Source organism: Natator depressus, chromosome 2 (assembly GCF_965152275.1).
Source record: "Natator depressus isolate rNatDep1 chromosome 2, rNatDep2.hap1, whole genome shotgun sequence".
Taxonomy (NCBI): Eukaryota; Metazoa; Chordata; order Testudines; family Cheloniidae; genus Natator; species Natator depressus.
Genome location: NC_134235.1, coordinates 177,327,118 through 177,354,200, shown reverse-complemented (window position 1 = coordinate 177,354,200; position 27,083 = coordinate 177,327,118). Strand labels below are relative to the sequence as shown.

The window sequence follows — 27,083 nt, the reverse complement described above, 5'->3', positions numbered from 1 at the left end:
ATGCAAAGTAGACTATGCGTAATCAGATTCTAAGTGAGATGGAAGTACATGTTAATAGTTCTAGGAGAATTTAGAAGTCATGAATTTAGACTTTCCGCGAGTGTTGTCTTTCTAGTGCAGCATGCAAGGGAGGACATACAAGTATGCTGAGAAGCCAAGTGATGATGATGATATAAATCAAAAGAAAAAAGAAAAAGCCGCCATCCCCTGAATTTTTTGTGGTGAGAAGTCTTGTAGGAAGAAGTGATGCAGCATTTGATTCTCACGTTGAGAAGAAGTAATATTTTGTATACTGTTTGAGACGACAGTAGAAGCAGTACAGAGATGGATGCTACAAAGGAAATTTCTGAATTATTGTTAAGACTTCTGGTTTTGAGGGTGGGGGTTATTTTCATTTTGGGGTATTTATTTTAAGCAATTTTTGAGCTTTATGTAGATTTTCGATGATAATCTTGGTTTTTCACGGCTTTCTATTTGTATATACTATGACAAGTAATCGCTTTGTAATATTCCTTAGTGCGCTTTAACATAATAACAAAAAGCAATATATTAAAGCACACTAGGGAATCTTTATTGCACACTAGCAGGGTTTACACAGACTAATTAATGTGCAGCATGTTAATGTGCTTTAGAAATCACACCTCCATAATGTAGAAAATCCCCCAGATACAAGTAACCATTACCAGAGTTTTTCCAGTGTATATTGGTTATATTTGTTTTGTATTGGACATGTTTGATCAGTGTCTATCGGTTAAAACAGAAAATTAGAAGCCCTAATTTACTGTGTGTGTGTATTAGCCAGCCATTTTTGTAGTGCAGCTAGCCAGCAAAAGTGTGTGTGCATGCTCTCTTTATATATACACACATCATATATATATACACACATACGTGTGTGTGTGTGTGTGTGTGTGTGTGTGTATATATATATATATATATATATATATATATATATATATATATATAGTGTACATATACTACAAAAAGCCAGACCTTCATGGTATAAAAGTTATTATGGGAGACTACTAAAAAAGTTGACTTTTCCCTTGTTCCCCCCACCTAGTCCCCCCAAAATACAGGCATCAAGTATGGTTTACGTAGTTGAATGAGCAAAGTTATGCCCTGAAAATCCGTATCATTGAATTTGCTGGCAGTAATATTCTATTACTTTTTCCATAGTATTTCACATTTACGAAACAAGCCCTACACATTTATGCTAAATACAAAATATAGTTGGGGGAGAAGGCACTCTAAAAATAAAGGTGGAGGGCCTGAGTCCCAGACCACAACAAAAACTGGGTGTTTGTGTCAGACAGTGCACTCTGAAGGATACTGTGAGAGCTTTATGCTGGCATTTGTCAAGAGTTATTGTCTGAGCTGATATTCCCCTTGACAAGGCCTCATTGTAAACTGATTTTTCATGCCATTACACAAAGAAAGGTGGGACTCTTCCCAAAGTCCTGCACAATTAAGAAATATTTACCTTCCCTAGCTCAGACCAGAACACAAGGAACTTATTTTCCAAGCAGTGCATGATTGTCAGGTGAATGCATTGTTGGATGAAACAACAGACTTATGTGGCTGAAGGGAGCTATCATTATTCATCCTTTTTTCAGAGCTAGTAAGAAACTTCTTTTGCTAGATATTGAATGGCTAGGTAGATTAAAATTATTCCACTCTCAGTGATGCTTTACTAAGGGTACTACAGAAAGTTGATTTTGACAGAGTTTTTTGCATGATGTCCCATAATGCTTCTTTAATGAAAACAACTGTTAGATCAGTTTTTAGTGGCATTTCCCAATGCCATTCCTGTGACTTGCATACCACATGCACTCAACCTCTTCCTAGAAAAATGACCAAGAGGATTTGACGACTTAAACAGCATATGTGCTGTCATAAGAGAGTTTTCTGCCAAAATCCCCTGCACTGGTGCAGGTTGAGGGAACTTATGAATTCAAAAGAAGTCATTGTACCCAAAATATATCTGCACATCACACAAACTTGCCAGGCTCTCGCATGATGGATGTAGATTATCTTCCCACTATCCAACCTCAACAGTCACGCACGTGAGACTGGGAGCAAGGGGTCAATTTCCCATCACGCAAGTTTCTCCATCCCATAATGTCATCTATATCCCTTAATTTCTCTTTTTAAAAAAACTGCATGAACCCGCACGGCCCTCCTTGCTGCCTGCCATATTTGACAAAAGCATGGAGCCTGCACACTTCTGCACTATTTTCATGAGCATTGCAATCACAGAATGTACAATCCTCTGATACAGCCAAATCAGCAGGGAATATGACAATTTTTGTGGAGGCCAGATTGCTGTGGAACATAGCAAGAACCAAGTCAAAGTTGTTGGTATCATTTATGGAGCAGCTACAGATCATGGAGCACCACTTCTGGGTCTGAGAAATGAGCACTGACTGTTCGGGTCGCATCATAATGCAGGCTTGGGATGATGAGCAGTGTCTGCAGCACTTCTGGATTCACAAGGCCACATTCCTGGATCTGTGTGCCAGGCTCACCCCAGCCCTCCGGTATTAAGACACCAGAATGAGAACTGCACTGATAGTAGAGAAGCGAGTGGCGATTGCACTGTGGAAACTTGCGACACCAGATTGCTACGGGTTAGTGGGAAATCATTTTGGAGTTGGAAAATTCACTGTGGGGGCCATTGTCATGCAAGTGCTCAGGGCCATTAATGGTCTCCTGCTACACAGGACTGTGACTCTATGCAACATGCAGGACATAGTGAATGGATCTGAAGCAATGGGGTTCCCGAACTATAGTGGAGCGATATATAGCACTCATATCTCTATTTTGGCACCAGTCAACCTGGCCACATAGTGCATAAACAGATGGGTTATTTTCCTATGGTTATGCAAGCTTTGGTGGATCACTGCGGATGCTTCACTAACATCAGTATTGACTAGTCAGGGAAGGTGCATGGCACTTGCATCTTTAAGAACACAGGACTGTTCAGAACACTGCAAGCGTGGACTTCCTTTCCCAACTGGTGGGTTGCCATTGGTGGTGTTGAAATGCCAGTGGTGATCCTGAGGGACTCAGCCTACCTCTTGCTCCTCTGGCTAATGAAGCTGCATGCTGGCCAGCTCGAGAGCACGAAGGAAAGATTCAGCTACCGGCTTGGAAGTTGAACCTGCTTTTGATGGTATGAAGAGATGCTGGCATTGTTTACTCACAAGGCTGGATCTAAGTGAAAAAAAATCCTGATGGTTATAGCCGCCTCCTGCGTCCTGAATAATATCTGTGGAGCAAAGGGAGGAAAGTTGCCGCCGGGTTAGAGGGTGGAGGTGGAGATGCTCTCTGCTGAATCTGAACAGCCAGACACAAGGGCTATTAGAAGAGCTCAACCCAGTGGCGTAGCCAGGTGGAGAAAACAGGGGGAGCGGAGATAAAAAAGGCGCCACCCGCTAGTACTCACCCGGCGGCGCTCTGGGTCTTCGGCGGCGGGTCCTTCACTCGCTCCGGTCTTTGGCAGCACTGAAGGACAACCACCCCGCCACCACAATGCCACCAAAGACCAGAGTGAGTGAAGGACCCGACGCCGAAGTACTGCCAAAGACCCGGAGCGCCACCTGACCCGCTGCCCAAGACCTGGAGCGCTGCCGGGGAGTAAAAATTTAAAAGGCGCCAAAGAATTAAAAAGGTGCCACTTCTGCTCGGTGGGGGAAGTGGCCACTGCCCCCCAGCTATGCTACTGGCTCAACCCTGAGCTATATGGCTCAGGAAGGCTTTGGAAGAGTACTTTAACAGCAAGCCACAGTAATGTGGTGTGGTGGACTGTGCTCTACCTGGCTCTGCAGTTTGGGGGGCATTAGGAATTGTGTGGTGTTTGGTGTACATCTATAAATATAACGCTGTCAATGCATGTATTAATTTTGTGGTGCTTGCTGTACATTCATAATTATTACCCTGTGTTTGTCATTGATCCTATGAGTTGTGTCACACTGTGCAAAACCAAGTGGGTGCTTTCAGTACTGCTATGCACTCCGCAGCATATGTTGTGAACTAATAAAGATGAATTATTTTTCAAAGAATAGAATTTTTTTTGAGTAACAAAATCAGTCCAAAGAAAAATCTGTGCAATTTAAAAGCAAATACATTTAAAACTTACTAAATTAATGAAACTGTAGTTAATAAGGGGAAGGAACATTCATGTCCATTTTAGCTACACATGTAACAACTGTGGCTCTCTCAGGTCAGTGTATGTGAAGCTGAAATTGTACTTATTGGCCCCTGGTGTGAAGGGGTAGAGATGTGGCTTCCGGTGCCATGTGAAATGTAGGGGTGATGGTGTAAGGGGGTACTGAAATGGAGTTCTCCATAGACTGCAAAGGGAGATGAGCTCATGACTGTTGAATCTGTAGGTCCACAAGAGTCTGCAACATCTGTATTTGATGCCAGAGAAGCCCCATTCTGTCTTGATGCATCTCCCTCTCCTCTTCCTGTTGGTACTCTTGCAGGGGTGCTGGAACAATTTGTATGGTGGGGGTGCTGAGAGCCATTGAACCAAGTTGTAAACCCTGCATATGATGGAAACCACTTCAAGCCAGTTCCAGCACCTATGTACTCTTGGGCCCTTCTCCTGTCCACTCTTTCCTTTTCCAGGCTGTCTACAATATTCACCCTCCAGGCCATTTGCTCACGGTCTGATGCAGCACTGGCTTGCAGGACCTCACTGAACAGATCATCTTGAGTCCTCTTCTTTCTCCTCCTCATCTGGGTCAGGCATTCTGCAGCTGTGGAGAGGGAATCCCTCAAGGCTTCAATGGCAGCAGCTACAGATAAAACACACACAGGTACCATTGTCAGTATAGTCAGAACAGTAAGCGAAACTTAAGATTCAGAACTCCCTTCCCTAAAGTTTTGAACAAGACGTGCTTATTGACACTTCTGCTCTTCAGAGCCAGCCATGGTAAGTATGACCCAGGAGAGGTGAGGGAAGTGGAGGCGGCAATTGCTTGGTTACATGAATCTATGAGTACAGGGCAATGGCAATGAGTAATGGCACCATGTTTCAGCTGCTCCTGGTTTTCCAAAGTCACCTGGGCCCTTATGCTGCTAGACTGTTTACTGCAATAGTGCCTGCTGAAGTTCTCACTGACTGGCATGGGAAAGTGTCCTACAGTGGAGGACGAAATAAGGCTGCCGTCCCTAGAAACTTTGAGAGAGAATTGCAGAGTACCTCCTTGAAAGTGTATTGAAATCTGTAAGGAGGACTCAAAGGACATAAACAAACTGGTCCGCATGGCCTTTCCAGCCCCCACCTAACTCTGCAGCGGATTGAAAAGAGATAATGCTATATCTTTTAATATGAGTAAATCAAGGAAAAGTTGATAGAGGTGTCCTGGTAAGTTGGGGGCATCATTAGTACATCACTGCAATGGGAAATACATTGATACACTTACCAGAGACTCCATCCCCTGAATCAGGCTTGCCCATGCTCCACTGCCGTGACTGATTGGACTGCAGTGGAGTCTCAAAGGTCTTGGCTCGTAACATAGCTGGATCCCCCGGTTGCATGTCAAGTATGGTATGCAAATCATTGTAAAAGTGGCAGGTCTGCATCTCGGCAACGGATTGCCTGTTGTCCTCCCTGGCGTTCTGATATGCCTGCTGCAGCTTCTTAACTTTCACATGGCACTGCTGCTGATCCCTGTTGTACCCCTTCTCCTGCATTCCCCCATGCAACCTGCTTGTAGACGTCCACTTTTCTATGGCTGGTCCATAGCTGTATCCCCACAGCCACATCTTCCCATAGGCCCAGGAGAGCCCAATATCTCCTGTCTGCGCCAGGCCAGAGCACGTCTGGAGCATGTAGCCAGCATAGTTAGCTGGGCAGTTGCACACAACAATGAAGAACTGCTAGATGTGCTTGCCAAGGTGGATAGTCAGAAAAGGGCATTTCAAAAATTTGGGGGGGTTTAAAGGGTATGGAAGGGCTTCAGGTCTGTGACTGGGCAGAGGAGTTCAGAATGGTCAATGTCAGGCATTGTGGGACAGCTGCTGGAGGACTGTTAGGGTCAATCTAGCTAACACAGTCTCACACTGAATTGACCTCAGTACATTGACCATGGATCAGTGCTTGCTTACACCAGTGGGAGTCAAATTTAAGTGTAGACACGTGCACAACTAGGTCGATGCAAGGCAGCTTACATCAACCTAACTTGGTAGTTTAGACCAGGCCTCAGTTTTCTACAGAACAATCTACCAAAACTACTAGTACAGGCTACGTTAATCAGCGAACAAACCAGCGAAACAAGGAAACAGCAGAACCATTTCACAGTGTATTCCCAACTGGAGATATGTTTAGATTGTCCACAGTAATTTAGGACTATATATTTAACTCAGCAGAATGTTTTAATTGCACAAAAATTAGAAACATTTTCCATGAATCATTTGGGAACAGTGGGAAAAACATTAATTTGTCTGAATTTGGTTTGTTCTGCAGTACCTAACTGATTAATCAGCTATTCCATTAGCATTTCCCTCACTGAAACTTGATGAGAAGACCATTTTCCATTAGGCAGATGTAAAACTATCTTTAAATAAATAAAAATCTTTTTGGAAAAGCTTCCCATGCTTTTTCTGTTTCTTTACAATTGCAAAGAGACTATGCTGAAAAGGGGAAATCTCTAGAGTGAACAATCTGTTCTCTTCTGCTCCCCAAACAGTATGCAACTGGAGTGACCATTATGAACCCTTTAATGCATCAGTGGCACCTAGACTATAACACTATTGAAAACTGCAGTTTCTTTGCACTTTGAGAAGGATTACTGTTTTGCAGGCAGGCCTACAAGTAATTGAATATGAAATTGCCCAGAACTTTGGGAGTTCTTCTGTGAAATAGTTTTGCTATTCAGTTTATCTCCAGTGGTGTACACAGAAAGGAAAGATCTGCTTTTTACAGAGCTTTTGCCTCATGTGCTGGCCTTCTTGCCACTGAGACTGAATGTGTAACATTTTTTTTCTCCCTTCTGTAAGAACTCTTGTAAAAGTTAATCTCAGAAGGAGAATTCAGAAGAGAAATAAGAGTGGAAATGGAAACTCCCAGAAAAGAGATTTGATTCTGACTTTGTCTGTTTTGGGGAGTTTAATAGCTATGTGAAAATTTAAAATAATAGCACATGTCCAAATATCAAAGATCGTTCTTCTGTGCTGTGAAGAGGAGATCTAGCTGGAGGATAATAGACTGCACTTTTTGTTGATGAAGGTTTAGATATTGATCAACTGGAAAAGAAAGAGGAAACACAAATAGTCATTCCTGCCAAGCTCCTTTACTTTCTACAGCTGTTTACTACTTTTGTTTTCCTGTTTTTGAGCTTTAAGAACCATATTAACGTGTAAAAACATTGTGATAGGACCCCATAGCAAAACTATCAGTACTTCAATTAAAGAAAAATTAGATATCATATGTTTAGGTTTCCTTGGGGGCAGGGGAGCGTCTCTTTCCAACTTAAGAACTAAATGTGTTACAAAAACAGATGTAGTGAAAACAAACAAGAGCGGTCTCATTTCCTTCAGTGAAGAAAGCTCACAATTACTTGGCCGTAACATCGTACCCTAACACACAATTTTGCTGACCACAGTTTGCGTGCCCAAAGTGCTGGATTTATCACAACTGATAAAAAATCTGAGGTGTCAGACAAGAATTCAGCTGCACAGAAAAGGGGGAAGAGTGGGTCATAATGCAATAACATATTCTAGATGCTGTTCTTGCCAACAGTTAATGGGGAAATTCATTTCATAAAGCTCTGTTTATAGACTGACATCTGGAGAACTTCTCAACCTGGATCATTTCCAATCTGTGAGATTTATACGCTGTTCTTGCTTTTTTGGTAAATAGCTCACTTTTCTGCTTGATATAATTTACTTAAATAATTATCAATGGATGTGAATGATTATGCTACTATGATTTTTTTCAGTCCTTGGGATGGACAAAAGTTCATAATAGTAGGTTGCTAAAATAGATGATCAGTGGGAACCCCTGAAACAAAATGCACTCACACACGCAGGGACACACAGAAACGTGACAATTTAAAGATAACTCTCTGAATGTAAAGATTAAGATCTATCAGATTTAAACGTGTTGACTAGCACTCATGCAGTCTGAAGGTGTGAAGGACTTGGAGGTGTAATGATATTTTCAGTTTGGTGATACTTGCCCTGTGGAGTGAAAAATGTTTCCAAAGTGAATCAAGTGCAGTTTAATCCATATATTCACCACCGTGCATGTGGGGCCTGATCCAGCTCTCTTTCAGGTCATTTGAATGACTACCATGGCCTTCAGTGAAATTTAGAGCAGGCCCGTTTCCATTTTGAAATGCAGAAAGAGACACACCATACATTAATAATTCTGTCCTGTGTGAGTGGAGGTATAGACATGCACCTTCTAGGTGGATTTACTCTGCTTGTGGTAAGAACAATATATGTTACATGAAAAATTTATTTATCCAAGCAAATCTGTAAATAATCCAAGGATTTGGTCCCGCAGCATTACACATTCAGTCTTTAATAAAGACCCCTGTTAACTAGTGTTATGAGTTAAAGCCCTACTTTAAAAAATGTGCTTTATGAATAAAATTGTATTCCTTTTAGCACATGTATACATAAAAATGAAGTATTTTTTTGACACAGGATTGACATTGGGTAAAATTTTCAAAAGCATTTAAGTCTCATTTTCAGAAGTGATTTTAGGCACTTAGGAGCCTAATCCTATGTATTTTCAATTAGATTTAGACTCATAAATGCCTAAATTGCTTTTGAAAATGAGACATAGGTTCCTACACTATGTAGGCACTTCTGAAAATTTTCCCAGTAACCATATAGCAATACACGTTTCCCTCCTGTCTCCAGGAAATACAAAGGGACTGATGCTGCTGCCATTAAAGCCAACAGCAAAATCCATCTTGGTTTTTACAGGGATGGGATAAGGCTCATAGTAAGGATGCATACAACAAGCAAAGTACAGCTATTTAATACGCAAACCATTAGATATTTTTTACAGGGAGCATTAGTGCCAAAATCAGTAGAAATTGAATCCATATGGTAGGGAGGCAGGATAAACCATAGAGAAACAAAAGAAAGTCAGATTATAGTATGTATGCATTCAGACTGGGATTTTCACAGCTGCCTAAGGGAGACAGGAGCCCAGCTACCATTGAATTTCAATGGGACTTTCTTAGTTGCTTGAAAATGCCAGCATCATATGTCAGAACACACTTGTTAATAGGGGGTCTTTTATAACATATCTAAAACATTGAAACAAAATAAATATTTACCAGGGTGGACACCTCTCCTTTCTTGAAGGTGTCCATGGCAGACAGAAAGCCGTGTATTCTTGTGGCGATAGAGTTCAGTGGTTCTGGAAATGTGGAGCACCACAGTATTCTACAGAAGATCTCTTTTATGTGTTAAGAAAAATTTGATCTCTTATTGTGTGATATGGTGGGTGTCGCACTCCCCCTCCCCTGGTACTTGGCCACCCCAGGAATTGCTCTTCTTTTAGTGTCCACTCTGTATAATTTATTCCCCTTTACCAACACCTGCACAGTGCAACACACCAGTCCTATTCCCTGTGAACTTCAGCCCCTGTTCATCAGGGCCCTGTGAGGAAAAGAGATCTGTCTTCCTTGGGATGGCCTTCAGTATGGGCACAGTTAGCACTATCCTCCCACATCCTGATGCTTTGTTCCTGCTTTTTTATCAAGCTCATCAGCTGATGGGCCAGTTAGTTCCTTAACTCACCTAGCTTCCTTGTTTGTTTAGCTACTTCTTCCCTATTTCCTCAATCAGCCGTTGCTGGGAAAACTAATGGAGGCTACTGTGATCAGAGTGCTGACCCATCTATTAGACCTGAGCACTCTAACATACTGAAGAACGAAATTCTCAATTTTTTCCCCCATCTTGCCTCTTCCTTCCTTCAGTGATGCCAACCTCAGTGCATCTGTCATTTCGTTCTTCTGAGAAATCTGAGGTATAATTCTCTGCCCTTCCTAATGCACAAGTTTCACACTTTGTCTTCATTCAAATCCCTTCTGAAAATTCACTTCTTTCATGAGCTGAGCAAATTGTAAACCTCACTAATATAATGCCACCATCATCGCAGTGTGTGGAGAAAAATTTCAGAGTTAATGGCATCTCCATCTTTTGTGGTGTCTGATCTTTAACTTAAATGCTCCTTAGTTCAAGGATCAGGGGTAAAATCCAGCCTTACTGAAGTAAATAGCAAAACTTCCATTGACTTCAGTGAGACCAGGATTTCACCCCCATGTTTTTGTTTGTGTCTTGTACAGTTGTGATCAGTGTCTACACTTACAATATTGTAATAATGTCTTGTTTTTATAAAACAGCAGGTAAAGTGACCCAACATAAAATACTGGTATAATTACAAATTCTGTTGAAGAGTAGGGAATATATTGAATTTATGTGTTGTAAATGAGGCTGATAGTATGTTTTCCAGTTCTTTCAGAGCCTGTTTGCTTTGTGTGTAACCTATGCAGTCCCTCAGATTAAATGGTGAAATTCCATTTCTCACTGTTCTCTATCAGAAAAGTAAGGTAATGGAAAAAATGAATTTTGCTTTTAGTGCTGGTACATTTTGACAATATCAGTTGACAAGTAAATCTTAACAAACCTTTGACATCAAAACCAACAGCAGGAAGTCCCGCTTCCTTCCAACCAATAGCATGGGGTGCCTAAGGGCAAATAGACATTTTCTGACTCTGATTCAGTTACCATCAACTGGAAAATAGTGCTAATGACTAATGAAATAGTTTGGCATCAAAAGCCATTAATTCTCAAGGCCACATAACCTATAGAGTTTCAGTTTTTAGAGCAAACTTTTCAAAGTTCTTTTGTCTCCAGAAACCCAATATGCACTAATGGGTTATGTGATTTTTCACTCATAATCTTAATGTTTAATACATGATACCACTCTCAGGTTATTTGTATTGATCTTGAATGATTTATCATGTGTTTACAAATTAGTGTTTAACAGGATAGATTTTATCTGAGGAACAAAAATTACAAGTATCCTAATTTGAATGTTAGAGGAATAGTTTCTGCTGTAGCTCATGAAAGCTTATGCTCAAATAAATTGGTTAGTCTCTAAGGTGCCACAAGTACTCCTTTTCTTTTTGCGAGTACAGACTAACACGGCTGTTACTCTGAAACCTTCTAATTCTTTGAGTCATATAGTTTACATTTTACAGTCAGAGTTTGCAGGTGGGATTAGATGTGCTGGAGATTAACAAATACTTTATTTTCATTGGATGCATGTATATTTGTATTTAACAATGTGTTATTCGGTAGCAATGTATTGCAATATATTAACATATCACAGTGTTTGTATTTCCTGTTATCAGATTTGCTATCCACCACAAAACAAAAGGTGGGAGGTTTTAGGAATCTCTGCTTGTGCTAATACCTCTCTTTTCACATTAGGTTTACCACCAGCACCCAAACCTCCTCCCTGAACTGAAAGGATAGGAGATTCAGCCACCTCTGAAACTACATATTGAGTCCATGACACATCACAAATTGGCTGGCAGGGCATATTTGGGGTAGAGTAGTTCATGCCTTCTCCCGTTCCTGAAAACCAAAAATGCTGGGTCAGGTTTTCCAGTGGTGTAAATCAGCATAGCTTTATTGCACTCAGAGCCATCTTGATTTACACCAACTGCTATTACCGATCTTCACTGTGTTAAAAAGCAGGGGTCTCCAAGTTGCTGGAGAAGCTGGTTCTTGTGCCAGGCAGTATGCTCTCCAATGCCACTGGGCTGGCATATTTAATTTTTGCAAATGCTTTATTCTTTTATTTTGCAATGAGAGAGATGCTATATTGCCACAAATCAGGTATCCCATTCATGGGGCATGGAATAAAACATTTCTTTTCACAACAGTGGAAATGTATCATATACAGTAAGTATCTTTGTTGTTTTGAGTTAGGAGTTAATATGATGCTTTAAAAAATGCACACTTTCAGTAGACAATAAAGGATGATTTTTCAACACCAGGCGAAGAGGTTTGTTTGCTTGCTAGTGGTGATCTTGGGAGGGCACTAATTTTCCACTCAGAGAGTGTATTGTACATTTATTGACCCCTCAAAGGACTTAAGCAAAAGCTTAACTTTAAGCTGGTGACCATATGCTTGCAGTTAAGCACAAAGCCTTTCATGGACTTTTGATCAAGTGTTTGATTTGAAGCTGCTGAGCAAAATGAGAGGCCTGCACAGCTGCATTAAAAGAGAAAATGCATAAAATATTCATCTCTTCTGCCCTGATAAAAGTTTCAGAAAGACCACCATCTCTGAGCTGGGGTAAAAACCCAGTAACTTCATAAGTTATTCCTTTCTTCCAGATCTACATGGGCAATGGAAGCTGCTCATGTAGCTTTCTACTGAAAACAACATTAGCTATGCACATACTCACCTTCTCTCTGCTGTTGGTCCATCTTTGTAATCAAGGACATGGTGTTGAAACGTAAAAGGATAGTGCTTGCTGTGTGTGATATCGTGTGTGCATCCAGTGCTTTGTGATGATGCATGGGTGTTCATTTCTGTTTTAGCCACACACATCCTGGAAGGAAAAGTGAAACGTGGAAGTATATTTCTCCCATAGTCCTATTTCCATTGCTCTGCCCCTCCTCCCTTCAGCTTGTGGTGTCTCCCTCTCCTTTGTTTTCTGGCTTTCTTCAAGTCTCCCTAAAGAAGAGACAAGTGTGAGCCAGCAGGTTCATGCCTTTTCTCCTTTCCCAGAGGCACTGGTAGCAGCTTTTTCAAACAGACTTAAATCATCCTAATCCATTTCAAACTGTTTGCAGCTAGCTCCAGGTGAGCAGTGGCACTGGTAGACAGCTGGTTCCTTTGTGCTCGGTGATATTTATACTAGATTTTCCCTTTCTTAACATTTTTAATAACCGTTTATATGTGTTTAAAGAGATAGTTGCAGGTAGTTACTTAAACATGCAGTGAAGTAAACAAGTAGAATATCTACATGAAGTCTTACAGTTAAATATTACAAACTACAAAAGAGAAATTATGTCAGCCTATCCTGGGATCACTTCTGACTTCAAGCATCCCTCATGGCAGTATGGTGCTGGGCAGTGCTATATGTCTTGGTGCTACAGTAGAAAGTATTGAAAATCAGTGTGTATAATCACACATCCAAAAAATATCATCCCGAGACACCCTTGATTGCAAACTAATGGTCTTTGCAGGCTTTGCTCACTGTAGAATTTTATTACTATACCAGTTTCCAGTGATGTGATACTTGACACAATTCATCCTAAGACCTATTTCTATCCTTTGTATAAAGCGAGTTTTATTTATGCTATAAGTTTAAAACATTCCTTACATGGCACAAATGAGTAAAGTGAGGAATCACCAAGGCATAATCAATATATTAAACAGAATGGTCGTAGCTCGTTTTCTATTCAAAGTATTTTTCACCCAGGGTTAAACTGCAGACCATTCCAATTTTATACATTCTTTGGGACTCTTGCCACTTTGTTTATTATCTCTTGTTCTTGTTTATGCTCTGGTTGTCTGTGCACCACATGAAGGTATTCTATTCTATTTTCAACTAGGTGGTTGTACTCCCATCCAAGAATCTGACCTGGAGGAAAGGACAGGTGTACAGGATTCCACAACAATGTTTACCAACCACAGGCACCTCACAAAGCAGAAATCCAAAACTGGTAAGAGAAGGAAAATTACTTACTTGTATTTCGAATACAGAACAAATCTAACTCATACTTTGTGTCTGCAGGAAAAGGAGTAATTGACTGAGGTGTTTCCAGTTATGTGTGTTAAGTTTCTGGTTAGTAAATGAACAGCACTTTTCTAGAAATACTTTTAATTTTTTCCTGGTTCAATCAAATCTGATAATTTTATGGGATCCTGTAATTCTTCAGATTTTTTTTTCCAGGGCATTCCCTTCAGAACTGCTGGCAATAGAGTAGAGACTTCTAGCTGAGGTGAATAACTTCCCCTGAATTGAAAAGATCTGGTGCTACAACACGATATGTATGAGGTAGCTGAGGACTTTAAACCTGACCTCCTTTCTGACAGTTGAAGGTTAGGTAGAAATGCAGGTTAGGATATTTCAGTTTAAGGTTTTTGTTGTTGGGACGTAGTGCCAATTGATTAAACTTTGGTCATTACTTACTGTTTGTGGAAAGACTTCCTAGAATTTCAGAAAAAATATTACTGGATATATCAAACAATATTATATTGGATATAAAATACATTGCATACAGTGATACATTTTCTTAACTTATTTTGAGAGTAAGAATGGTAAACAAATGCATTGTAGTTTAATAAAGTGCCCCATAAGATGCTTTCCATTTTATTTACTAAATTATGTTTCTGTTAAGTGGCGTATTTCTTATGATCAGTCATTCTAAACATAGGAGATCCTAAACGTGATTTGTTTATTATTGAATTTATTTTCAGGTTTCTCTAAAATATAATCAACTCTTTTTAATGAATTATTTTATTTGTGTGTGTAGTTTTAAAACAAGGTAAAATTTACTTCATCAGAAAGGTAATACTGAGAGATCTGCTTAGAATGATTTTTAAAGTGGGACAAACATGTCAGCATTCTTTTAGTATACACATATGTATGGTATCTAATTTAAATGTGTACTGGTCATTCATACTTTTCTCCACAGCATTGCATTGAAAGTGGTTTTGAATGTTAGAATTAAATAAATTTACATTCATACTACCAGGATGGTGTCATGGCACAAATCTAAATGGATGATGAAGGCGGGGAAGAAGAATGGCAAGTGCACTCAGGATTTGAAAGGCTAAGACCTCGTCTATACTTGAGACAGGTCGACATAGCTATGGCGCTCAGGCATGTGAAAAATTCACACCTCCTGAGCACTGCAGTTAAACCGACCTAACCCCCAGTGTAGACGCAGCCAGGTTGATGGAAGAAATATTTTGTAGTTATTGCTGCTTGGGGAGGTGGATTGCGTACAGTGAAAAACCCTGTCCACAACTGTGGGAACCATGTACGCTACAGCGGCATCACTGCCGTGCTGTAGCTGTGCCACTGCAGCACCCGTAGAGTAGACATAGCCTAAATGGTGATACATGGATAGATACTGTGACAGGGTTGGGACTCATCCCTGCGGCACCTCCTGCTGGCACATTTGGGAATTAGCTCTGTCCTCTGCAGGGCAGCTTCTGCTGGCGGTGTCCCATCCGTCCCTTGCCCTGGTGGCATCTGGACCCGCATTGCTCCTCGCTCGGCGGCGTCCTCCTCAGGACACTGCCCTCTGGCAGTGCCCTCAAGTCCACGCTCACCCCCTTCCGGGGGAGGGTTAACAGCAGTCTTTCCAGTTTGCTCCTGCCGCAGTGGCCAACCACAACCCCTCAAGTCTAGCCCCTCTGTTCGTGGGCCGGTTGCAGTCTGTCACGGCCACCCTTCCATGGCCAGCTGCTGTACAAGGAGGAAGGGGAGGACCCAAGCCTGCCCACTACTTTGGGTTCCAACCCAGGGACCCTCTAGTGGCAGCTTCCCTGCCCTCCTTCTCTCCCCTTGTCTAACTGTCTCTGGGCCACTTCCCCTCTGGCCCTTCACACCCTCTAGGCCCTTTCTATCAGGGCCCGCAGTCTGGCAGGTATTAACCTGGAGCCCTTCTATGCTCCCCCAAGCCTGCCCAGCACTGCTGTGTCCAAGGTGCCTGTTTCCTGCTCAATAGACAGACCTTTCCCCATGAAGGTCTGGGACAGACTCACTGCCTCTTGTCTGGGCAGCCTTTATATAGGGCCTAGCCTGGCCCTGATTGGCTGCCTCTTGCTCAGCCCTGATTGGCTCCCCGCAGGCCCTCTCTGATTGGCTGCCTGTCTGTGCACCCATTCTGGCCTGCGATAGCCCAATGTGGCCTTTTATAGATACCTATAAAATCCTTGTGCGGTTAACAGAAACAGGTGAATTATGTGTGCAAAATAATATTTGTGTGCACAAAATGTATACTTACAAATGCATGATTTGTTTGTCTGACCAACAGCTGTTTTGTTCACAAATGTGTATTTTGCATAAACAGTTATCCCATGGTAAGCAGAGTTTAAGGGCTATTTTTTACCTTAAAATGTTTTAATTGGAAAACTTGTAATAATAGACAGGGAGGGAAGATGCAACAATATATAAGATGATAAAAGTGAAAGATACAATGGGAGGAGTCCTGCATGTAGGTCTGCTAATAACAACATAATGTTAATTTTATTTAACATGCCGAGAGCAGGATGACGTTACATGGCTCTGTAGAGAGCAATACAGCTCACACATAACATAATTGCTTTGACAAAACCAAGGTAAGAAAGAAGAGGAACATGGAAAATATAGAATTCATTTGATCAGGTGGACCACGTGGATGAAATAAGCAAAGGCTGACCCAGACTGGTCTGGAATTAGTAAGATACATTTAGGTGGCTATTTTTTTTTTAATTTAGCCCTCCATGTCTATAAATAATTAAGTCTTATGCAGTATACTACAGCAAAATTTGTCCATATGTAACTGAACTCCAGAATTCTGAACTTCAGAATAACAATCTACTATGAAAAGGACAACAACAAAAAAACCCGTAGAAGGCTTAATGTACTGATTTTCCCTGTTGACTTCAGGGCATACGACAAAAAGATACTGTCAGGGTTGACAGACACTCAGTTTAACCTGTGTTATGTTTTTAACTGTCCTTCTGATCTTGGAGAAATATATCAGCTCTCCAGAACAAAGTCTGCAACCCCAGTAAAATTCCACCTTCGCTGTTAGGAGACTACAACAAACTTAGGACATGTGCCAGGCTCTCCCTTCTCTCTGTTGTTGGTCCATCCTTGTGATCAAGGACATGGTGTTGAAATGTAAAAGGATAAGCAGGACGAACTCAAAATGCCAGTAAATAAAAACAACTATGACATAGTTGGCATCACAGAGCATTGGTGGGATAATATGCATGACTGGAATATTGGTATAGAAGAGAACAGCTTGCTCAGGAAGGACAGGCAAGGGGAAAAGGGAGGAGGTGTTGCCTTATATATTAAAAATGTATACACTTGGACCGAGGTTGAGATGGAAATAAGAAACAGACTTGTTGAAAGTCTCTGGGTAAGGATAAAAGGGGTAAAACCAAGGATGATGTTATGGTAGGGGTCTACTATAGACCACCTAACCAGAAAGTATAGGTGGATGAAGCTTTTTTTTTAAACAACTAACAAAATCATCCAAAGCACAGGACTTGGTGGTGATGGGGGACTTCAACTACTCAGACATCTGTTGGGAAATTAACACAGCAGGGCACGGATTATCCAACAAGTTCTTGGAATGTATTGGAGACAGTTTTTTATTTCAGAAGGTGGAGAAAGCTATTATCAGAGAGGCTGTTCTAGATTTGATTTTGACAAATAGGGGGGAACTGGCTGAGAATTTGAAAGTGGAAGGCAGATTGGGTGAAAATGATCATGAAATGATAGAGTTCATGAGTCTAAGGAATGGTAGAAGGGAGAACAGCAAAATAAAGACAATGGATTTCAAGAAGGCAGACTTTAGCAAACTCAGGGAATTGGTAGGTAAGAACCCATGGGAAGTAAGTCTAAGGGGAAAACAATTGAAGACAGTTGGCAGTTTTTCAAAGAGACATTATTACGGGCACAAGAGCAAACTATCCCACTGCATAGGAAAGATAGGAAGTATGGCAAGAGACCACCCTGGCTTAATGAGGAGATCTTCAGTGATCTAAAAATCAAAAAAGAGTCCTACAAAAAGTGGAAACTAGGTTAAATTACAAAGGATGAATATAAACAAATAACACAAGTATGTAGGGACAAAATTAGAAAGGCCAAAACACAAAACAAGATCAAACTAGCTAGAGACACAAAGGGTAACAAGAAATCATTCTACAAATACATTAGAAGCAAGAAGAAGACCAAGGACACGGTAGGCCCATTACTCAGTGAGGGGAGAAAAACAATAACAGAAAATGGGGAAATGGCAGAAGTGCTTAATGACTTCTTTGTTTCAGTTTTTACCAAGAAGGTTGATGGTGATTGGACATCTAACGCAGTGAATGCCAGTGAAAATCAGATAGGATCAGAGGCTAAAATAGGGAAAGGTTTAAGTAATTTTTAACTTGTTAAGTTAAATGTCTTCAAGCCACCAGGGCTTCATTAAATGCATCCTAGAATACTCAAGGAGCTGACTGAGGTGATATCTGAGCCATTAGCGATTATCTTTGAAAAGTCATGGAAGATGGGAGAGATTCCAGAAGACTGGAAAAAGGCAAATATAGTGCCAGTCTATAAAAAGGGAAATAAGGACGACCCGGTGAATTACAGACCAGTCAGCTTAACTTCTGTACCTGGAAAGATAATGGAGCAAATAATTAAGCAATGAAGTTGCAAACATCTAGAAGATAATAAGGTGATACGTAACAGTCAGCGTGGGTTTGTCAAGAACAAATCGTGTCAAACCAACCTGATAGCTTTCTTTGACGGGTAGCAAGCCTTGTGGATGGGGGGAAGCGGTAGACGTGGTATATCTTGACTTTAGTAAAGCTTTTGATACTTACTCACATGACCTTCTCATAAAAAAACTAGGGAAATGCTACCTAGATGGAGCTACTATAAGGTGGGTGCATAACTGATTGGAAAACCGTTCCCAGAGAGTAGTTATCAGTGGTTCACAGTCAAGCTGTAAGGGCATAATGAGTGGGGTTCCGCAGGGATCAGTTCTGGTATTGTTTCTGTTCATCAGTGATTTAGATAATAGCATAGAGAGTACACTTATAAAGTTTGCGGATGATGCCAAGCTGGGAGGGGTTGCAAGTGCTTTGGAGGATAGCATTAAAATTCAAAATGATCTGGACAAACTGGAGAAATGGTCTGAAGTAAATAGGATGAAATTCAATAAAGACAAATACTCCACTTAGGAAGGAACAATCAGTTGCACACATACAAAATGGGAAATGACTGCCTAGGAAGGAGTACTGCGGAAAGGGATCTGGGAGTCATAGCGACCACAAGCTAATTATGAGTCACCAGTGTAACACTGTTGGGGGAAAAAAAAAAGCAAACATCATTCTGGGATGTATTAGCAGGAGTGTTTGTAAGCAAGACATGAGAAGTAATTCTTCTGCTCTACTCCGTGCTGATTAGGCCTCCACTGGAGTATTGTGTCCAGTTCTGGGCGCCACATTTCAGGAAAGATGTGGACAAATTGGAGAAAGTCCCGTGAAGAGCAACAAAAATGATTAAAGGTCTAGAAAACATGAGCTGTGAGGGAAGATTGAAAAAATTGGGTTTGTTTAGTCTGGAAAAGAGAAGACTGAGAGGAGACGTGATAACAGTTTTCAAGTACATAAAAGGTTGTTACAAGGAGGAGGGAGAAAAATTGTTGTTCTTAACCTCTGAGGATAGGACAAGAAGCAATGGGCTTAAATTGCAGCAATGGAGGTTTAGATTGGACATTAGGAAAAACTTCCTGTCAGGGAGGTTAAGCACTGGAATAAATTGCCAAGGGAGGTTGTGGAATCTCCATCTTTGGAGATTTTTAAGAGCAGGTTAGACAAACACCTGTCAGGAATGGTCTAGGTAATACTAAGTCCTACCATGAGTGCAGGGGACTAGACTAGATGACTTCTTGAGGTCCCTTCCAGTCCTATAATTCTATGATTGTGCTTGGTGTGTGTTTCAGTGAATAGCTTTCTTGTATGTTTGAATGTCAGGCTGATAAGAATACAGCAGACAGGCAGAATAGAGAGATGATGCAAAGTGTATGTGAACATCCACAATGGCAGTAATGTGACTTGCATGTCCTGATGCAGGTCCTAATCCTTGACAAAAATTCAGCCTTACATTATATACTTGACTTTAGTTGATTCTTGATAACTTTCTATGAAGGACAGGTGATCCATGCAAAACTGAGTGAAAATTTTGAAAGCTTTAAATTAGTCTTCAGTTTATAACTGTGTTATATAAATGAGTTTGATTCATTCTTGGTCAGAATGGACTGCCCACCGGCCACGCTGCACTATAATGAGCCTGAAATATTTGCCACTGAGCGGTCTGGAAATTCTAATTGCTCCAAGTGCAAGAGCCAAGGGAGCTGCTTAAATCATAAAGTAACACTGAGAATGATATCACAGCATTGCAATGTTGTTCTGTACATGGTTTTTTGGACTGAATTTTAGCCTGAGCATCAGTGACAGAGGCCAGACCAAGGTGCTTAGGTTAAACTCTAGATGAACATTGTTTGCATCTTAGGTGTCGTCTTTGTGATTTTACATTGAGTTTTTATAACTCTGATCAGCCAGTAAGAGATAGTGAGAGAAGGGAAAACCCTTTTCTATTATATATCCCTGTCTAAACGTTGGGTGCTCTGGGGTAGGGAGAAGCCCAAGGCTGCGGTGGGTGCTCTGGGGAGGGGGCAGGAAGCAGGGTGTGGCCTGGGACCGATGCTGCTGCTCTGGGGGTGTGGGTAGCAGTATGTGGCCTGGGACCCCTGCTGGTGCTGGGGGGAGGGGCAGGCACTTGTGCTGGGGCTCCCTACCCAGCTCCGCGTGTCCCTGCAGCTCCTAGGTGGCACAGGGGCCAAGGGGCTCTGCGCACTGCTCCTGCCACAAGCTCTGGCTGCACAGCTCCCATTGGCCGGGAACCGCAGCCAATGGGAGCTGCGGAGGCGGGGCCTGCAGATGCAGGCAGCAGGTGGAGCCCACTGGCCCCTCCAGTTAGGAACAGCAGGGCCATGCCCGTAGGAGCCGGGCAGCCCCGGAGCCAGCACTGGCTGCTACAGAAGTCATGAAAAGTCACGGAATCCATGACTTTCCATGACAGACTCGCTGCCTTATAAATACACAGAGTCAGCAAAAATGATAGTTGTCAATTGCAGAGAATAGAAGCTACTGTGCTATGTTTCATTTAATATATCAACTTCAAGTTGCATAGAATCTTATCATACGTAGACATCTCAAGGTACTTTATAGAAAATCTTCAACAGTTTAATAATTGAGGATGTGGTGCCAAACAGTTGAAAGCAAAGGAGAGAACAAGTGTCTGTTCAGCTTTGGAGTGAACAGGTGCCATGATGCCCAACATTTCTGTTCAGGGAATCCCAAGGCAAATGTTTGCAGTAACAGACGGCACTAGGAGGTGAAGGTAGGAATGAAAGGATTGAAGTGATCAAATCCAAGGTGAGATATTCCAAAGTGCTCTGTAGGTCAATTGGGAATCTTGAATCTAATGCAGACTCTGACCACCAACCAATGAAACTGAGCCAACCTTGTCGTAATGTACTTGCTCCATGTGCTACCAGATAGAATCTTAGCAGCTGTGTTGTGTACTGGTTGAAATCTACTAATTGCGTGCATAAGGTGCCCAGTAAAAGGGCAGTGCAGTTGGCTAACTCTGAGTACGAGGACTTCTGCATCAGGAGAAAGATATGTCTCCAGCTGGAACAAAGCTCAGTTCTCAAACATGAAATGACAAAAACAAAAGTTGGGAGTGAACTAGAGAAAATAAATGCCCATATCCACTGAAGAATAAATTTTAGGGCCCTTTCTGTATGATAATGAATGAACTTACACCAGTTGTCATTCACAGAATCACAGAATGTTTTTACACACAAAACAATGTTACAATAATGTTATTAAGGTTGCAAAAGTAAGGAAATGTCAAAATTAAGATAATCTGCACAACCTTAATTCACCTCCCTTGTGTGTATGTTTTATGATACAGTCTTTAATTAGGAAGAGACCTGGCTCCCAGTCTCCTTGTCCAACCAGTTCCCCCAACCCAACAACTCCCAGTCAGTTTCTTCCCCAACTCCAGTCCTAATCGATTCCTTTCCCTCCCATTGTTCAGCATTTGTCTCATCTCCATTCACATCAGACTGCTTTGTTCTCCACGCTACCTGGGTTCCAGCGGGGAACGCTCATTGAGAGTACCGGAAAGAGAGGCTCTCTGCTCTCAGTTCCAGTGCCCAGCCCCACCCTGGGCCAGAGCTGTTGGAAAGCAGCCTTTATAGGAAAAGTCCTTCTGAGTCCACATAGTTCTGGGGTACAGCATGCTCAGTCATTCTGTATGGATGGCACATGCACAGTCCCGTCAGCACCAGAAGCTGTGAGAGGATCAAATGTGCTCCGTGAGAATGGTAGTCTTGGGAGATTTTAGCTATTTAGCTCTGGCAGACATCTACTGAGCATGTGAGAACTGATTTTTTCAAAGACTTGTGAATTAGCCAAATTTGGGTGGATTTTCACAGCGATGGCAAAAAGCACCCTGATGCCAAGGCCAACCCAAATTTCAAGCCCTTGCTCCAAAGCATGGGGGGCCGTAGAACAGTTCAAAGAAAAAGTGTCAAGAATTTTTTAACATGGAGAAAGCATAGTTTTTCCTTAGCTTCATTCTTGGAAATGGCTGAACCATTTTGGGGGAAATTTCAGTAATAATAATTCAGACTGAGACAGACAGCCAGTATGGAAAATTTCACTCCAAATGGTTAAAGTCCGACAAAGCCATAAGCAGTGGAACACAGGATCTTTCAATGGGGAGTGTAAGACAACTTGGGTAAGAGGTGATAGTATTAGCCCCACCCTATTAGCTTCTCCCTATTAGCCCCACCCATCACTGGCTGAAGCCAAAATAGTCCCTACTGGCAAGTCAGTGAGAGGAGGGAACAAATGGTTCTGGCTCCATCAATGAGCCACTTTGGGAGGCACATTTTGCTACTGGGATGCGCTCACTCCTTCTGTGAAGCAGCTGTAAATCCATACTCACTAAAAAAGAAAAAAAATAGACTGTTGAAGGCTAGCTAATAAATCAACCACTGGACTGAATTCTAATCTCACACTGCTTTTTTACAATACTAGTGTGTTGTAATTCCACAGCTGAGGTTAGAATCAGGCCCACAGCATCATAAATGGGTGCTGATAATTAGTGGCATAGGTTTTGTAACTGGGGGAGCGAAAGGGTGATGGGTCATTGGTGGTGGCCTGGAGAGTGAGCCTGCTCCGTATATACCTGGCTGTGGCGGCTCCTGTCCTGCGGGGCTGGGCCCAACTCCGAACTCTGCGTACTGCAATCTGGTTTGCAGGGTCACAGTGCCATTTAAGTTTGGTCCAATCACCTTGATGGAGGGAGGGTGGGGGGGCTGAGCCAAATTTGAGTGAGTGACATTGCAAAATGGTGAATGGGTTCACAGCACCTTTACACCCTGTGCACCATGTTGCAATGCTGGGAGTGGGCAGCTGGGCTCAGCCCCATGGGACAGGAGCCATTACTGCCAGGTAAGTGCAAGGAAGGCTCGTTCTCCAATCCCATGTGAAAATCTGTGCTGTAAACCTTCTTTTGTCAGTTATAGGATAGGCTTGGAAAGGCACACATGCACCTTAAGGCTGCCAGCGGGGTTGGTCACCCTCTCTACTAGCTCCTCTACTGCTACTACTGTAGTTTTGAGGAAGATGCACTTTCCAGTGGTTTTTGCTTTGGATGGGTGCAAGAATGATCAGTGAAACATTTTATAGACAAGTGATAGGAAAACAGTGCCTTTTCCTTTACTCTGCTGGTTTTTAGTGCCTTTCCTCCAAACTCTGTTTTTGTCTTGTTTACTTTCTGCCCTCTTTCATTTTCTTTCTGCCCTCTTTCATTTTCTTACTGTACTTTCTTGCTAGGCTCATGAAGAAATTGGTGCAAAAGCAATTTTATTTCAGGGAGAGGTTTTCACATATTCTGGAAGGTAATAGGACAGAGTTCTGTGAATCTTAATTCTCAAGCTTTCAGTCAGCTGTTACTGTGTAATATTTCTTTGACAGTTATCAGATGAGCTGCTGACTGTGGTTTGTAAAGGATCATGATGGGGAATGATTCTAAATGTATGCCTGGTAAAAAAGTATATTTGAATATAGCCAGCGTTCTTGATGCAGGTGCTATTTGAAGAGTGAAATCATCATAAACAGATACTGAGTCTGAGAGAGAAATAAACAGACACATTGATTGTAGTCATCAAGACTAGCTTGACAAACAAGTTTACTGTTTTCTGTTTATGTCAGCACAACATGTTGCTTTATGAAAGACTTTTAACAGCACACTTTGAACAAAAAGGACCTGATCATCTTTTCCCACTAGTGTAAATCAGGAGTAACGCCACAGAAGTCAGCAAAATTTCCTTTGAAAAAGCAGTGTGAGCCAGAAGGTCATCTTTACCTCCTCACCAGCCATTCAGGATTTCTCAACATTCTGAAGTAGATTTGTTGAGTGTCATCTCATGCAGCTGTTTAAATGTTCACATGTGGTAAGGTTTTCCCCCCTCATTGCAGAAAATTTCACCAAAGCCTCCTCTAAGTATTTTAATCTAATCAACAAAATACAAATATTACTCTCAGATTTTAGGGCCAGATTGTGCTACCCATACTCTGATTGGTAAGTACTATTCCTGGTAAGGATGGGACAGATGTGGCCCATCATCTGCATTTTTTTGTTTATACAGTATAAAAATATTTAACTGGAACTACTCAGAAGAGCAAGTATTTTATGACTCTCAACCCCAGTGAGAGTCATAAAATCAAGCCCTAAATTAATACTTCTATCCAGAACTTCAGAGTTTGCACTTGCTACTGTGCTACCACAGTTTCTAGTTAAATAACTGTATTTTTCCATCATGAAAATATTTAGATGACGTAAAGATTAAATTTCAGAGTTCTCATTGGATATGTTTATATTTTGTAAAATAAATATCATTTCATAATCAGTGTCTCTAAGACCTAAAACAGTCTCAGAATTTATTGTTATGGACTGGAATAGATTTTTAAATCTCTTTAATTTGAAGCATCTGGCTTATTACTTTTGATTAAACACACAGACAACTATAACAAAATAATGGTAAGGTTGAGACATAAAACCCATAAATCAAAGACATTCAGGGCCTTATTTTCAAAGTAGTGTCCTAAATTGCACTTAGCAAGTATGCAAGTACAGTAATTTGTATGCCTGTTTACACACACTGTCACATTTTATTCACATAAATGCAGGGTAATGTTAATGCAGATTCTGTGGATGCAATTTAAGAGCCTCTTTCAAATTTGCCCTTCTAAACAAAGATTGCCTTGGACCTTCACTTTTCCTTGCTGTGCCTAGACAAGACAAATGAAATTACAGTACTTGGTCTGAATTCAACAAGATAGTTATTCACATGCCCAACTGTAAGCATGTTTGTAGTCCTGTTGTCTTCAGTGGAAATACTGACACACATAAATTTAGGTACATGCTTAAATGCTTTCCTGAATCAGGGCTTCTGAGAATGTCTAGCGCAGTATGATGCTGCAGTCCCCAGGATGGTTCATTAAAAAGTGACAGTACAGGATGAAATTTTGTACCCAGGATCTCATGTATTTGAGCTCTGAAAAGGATTATCCTGAAGTATTAGCTTTTGTGAAAAACAGCTGGAGAGCAGGAATCTTGAGGACAAATACACGTCTGCTTGCCAACTGTCGAGATCCTCTATTGATTTACATATTGCACCTCCTTACTGGTGTATGTTACCTAAAAACACCGAAAGAGGCAGACTCTGAGAATACTTAAAAATCTGCTCTCAAGATTATTTTAATCTTTTAAAGATCTCCTTTTTTATAAAGAAGACTGATCTATAAAGATTTCAGTATTAGCTATATATTTAGATTTATGTTATTTATATGGGCTAAATTCTGAGCTGATGACATTTCAAATGGCAGAGAGAAGGATCCATAAAAGCTTTACAGCAAGCAGCTCAACTGGAGCGCCCTACGATTGCCATTATAATTGCCATCATAGCTGCTACAATAGGTGTTGAGCATATTTGAGATTTTTACCACTGATACACATAGGATAATTTTCAATGTATGTAAGGTCAGTGGTTAATTTGTTCAGATTAGAAAGCATATTTAGAAGTACAGGAATCAGTCACATCACAATGCTGCATTATATGTCAGACGGAGTAGAAGGAAAGATTTGCTTAACCTGGAGAGCTCTTTGGAAAAATGTGCTTGCTGTCCAGGATAGTGTGCCATGTCTATAATGAGCTGGAACTTTTCAAAACAGTCAGTTTAGTGAATGTGTATTCTTAGGTTGTATGGCATTTGACCCCATTTTAAAAGATGATAGCCACAGTTTTTAAACGTAGGTTTTCTAAAGTTAAGCTATCAAATTCATGTTTCAGTTCCTTTAAAAAAAGGCCTGATTTCAAAGGTACTGAGGACCTGTAGCCTCCTTGACTTGATTCTTGAAAATTATTGAGGGCTGAATTTATCCCTGGTGTAACTCCATTGAAGTCAGCAGAAGGATGAATTTAGCTCTGATTGCATTAGTTCAATCTAGAAGTATTTTGAGGGGTGGGTTTGAACAGGATGGATTTTGTTTGAGTTAACCAGGTGTCTCAAATTAGGATTAGAACAAATCAAGCACTAAATGTTGAGACCTGGGGTGACTCAGGTAAATGACAGCTCCATGAAGAAAGACTTAACCTTTTTAAAAGCCCACTTGCACATTTCCCATTGATGCAGTACCATGAGACTAAATCCTTTTGCCACCTGCCTCCAGGCCATCTCCACTCCTTCCCTGGTCTACTTCATCGAGTAGAGGTTGACATCAGCCCCATCAAGAGCAGCAGGATGCCACTTCTAGTACTGGGCTCGGTACCAGTCAGGAGCCATCTGCTCTGGTGAACTTCCCCATGGAAGAATTGGAGGAGGCTCCACCTGAGCCAGCCTTGGCTTCCTCTTCCTCATTGTCCCATGAGGCAGTGGTGTCAGAAGGTTCCTAACCTCTGCTGGACATATATAGGGCCCATCAGGACCTTTGGAAGAGGATGGCCTCCACTTTAGATATTCAGGTGAAGGGTGTTCAAGCGAGATCTGACAGAACTGGTTGATATCTTGGCTTCTGTGGGGCCTTCTCAAGTAGCACTCGACATTAACAAGGCTATTCTGGAGCCTACTAAAATACTGTGGCAAACTCCATCTTTCATCCCATCCACAGCAAAAAGAACTGAACAAAGACAATATGTTCACTCCTAGGGGTTTGAAC

The 27,083-nt window shown here is 41.4% G+C and overlaps 1 protein-coding gene across 8 annotated transcripts in view; it reads left to right on the top strand.

Moving 5' to 3' along the window:
• BBS9 (Bardet-Biedl syndrome 9) overlaps positions 1 to 27,083 on the top strand; it is a 432,945-nt gene that overhangs the window by 272,077 nt on the left and 133,785 nt on the right. For all 8 annotated transcript variants that reach the window (XR_012638234.1, XR_012638233.1, XM_074945360.1 and 5 more), the window contains one exon: positions 13,612 to 13,722. Coding sequence is in view for 6 of the 8 variants with exons in the window: in XM_074945360.1 (XP_074801461.1) it covers positions 13,612 to 13,722 (111 nt within the window). In the remaining 2 variants the exon portion in view is untranslated. The remainder of the gene's footprint in view (positions 1 to 13,611; positions 13,723 to 27,083) is intronic.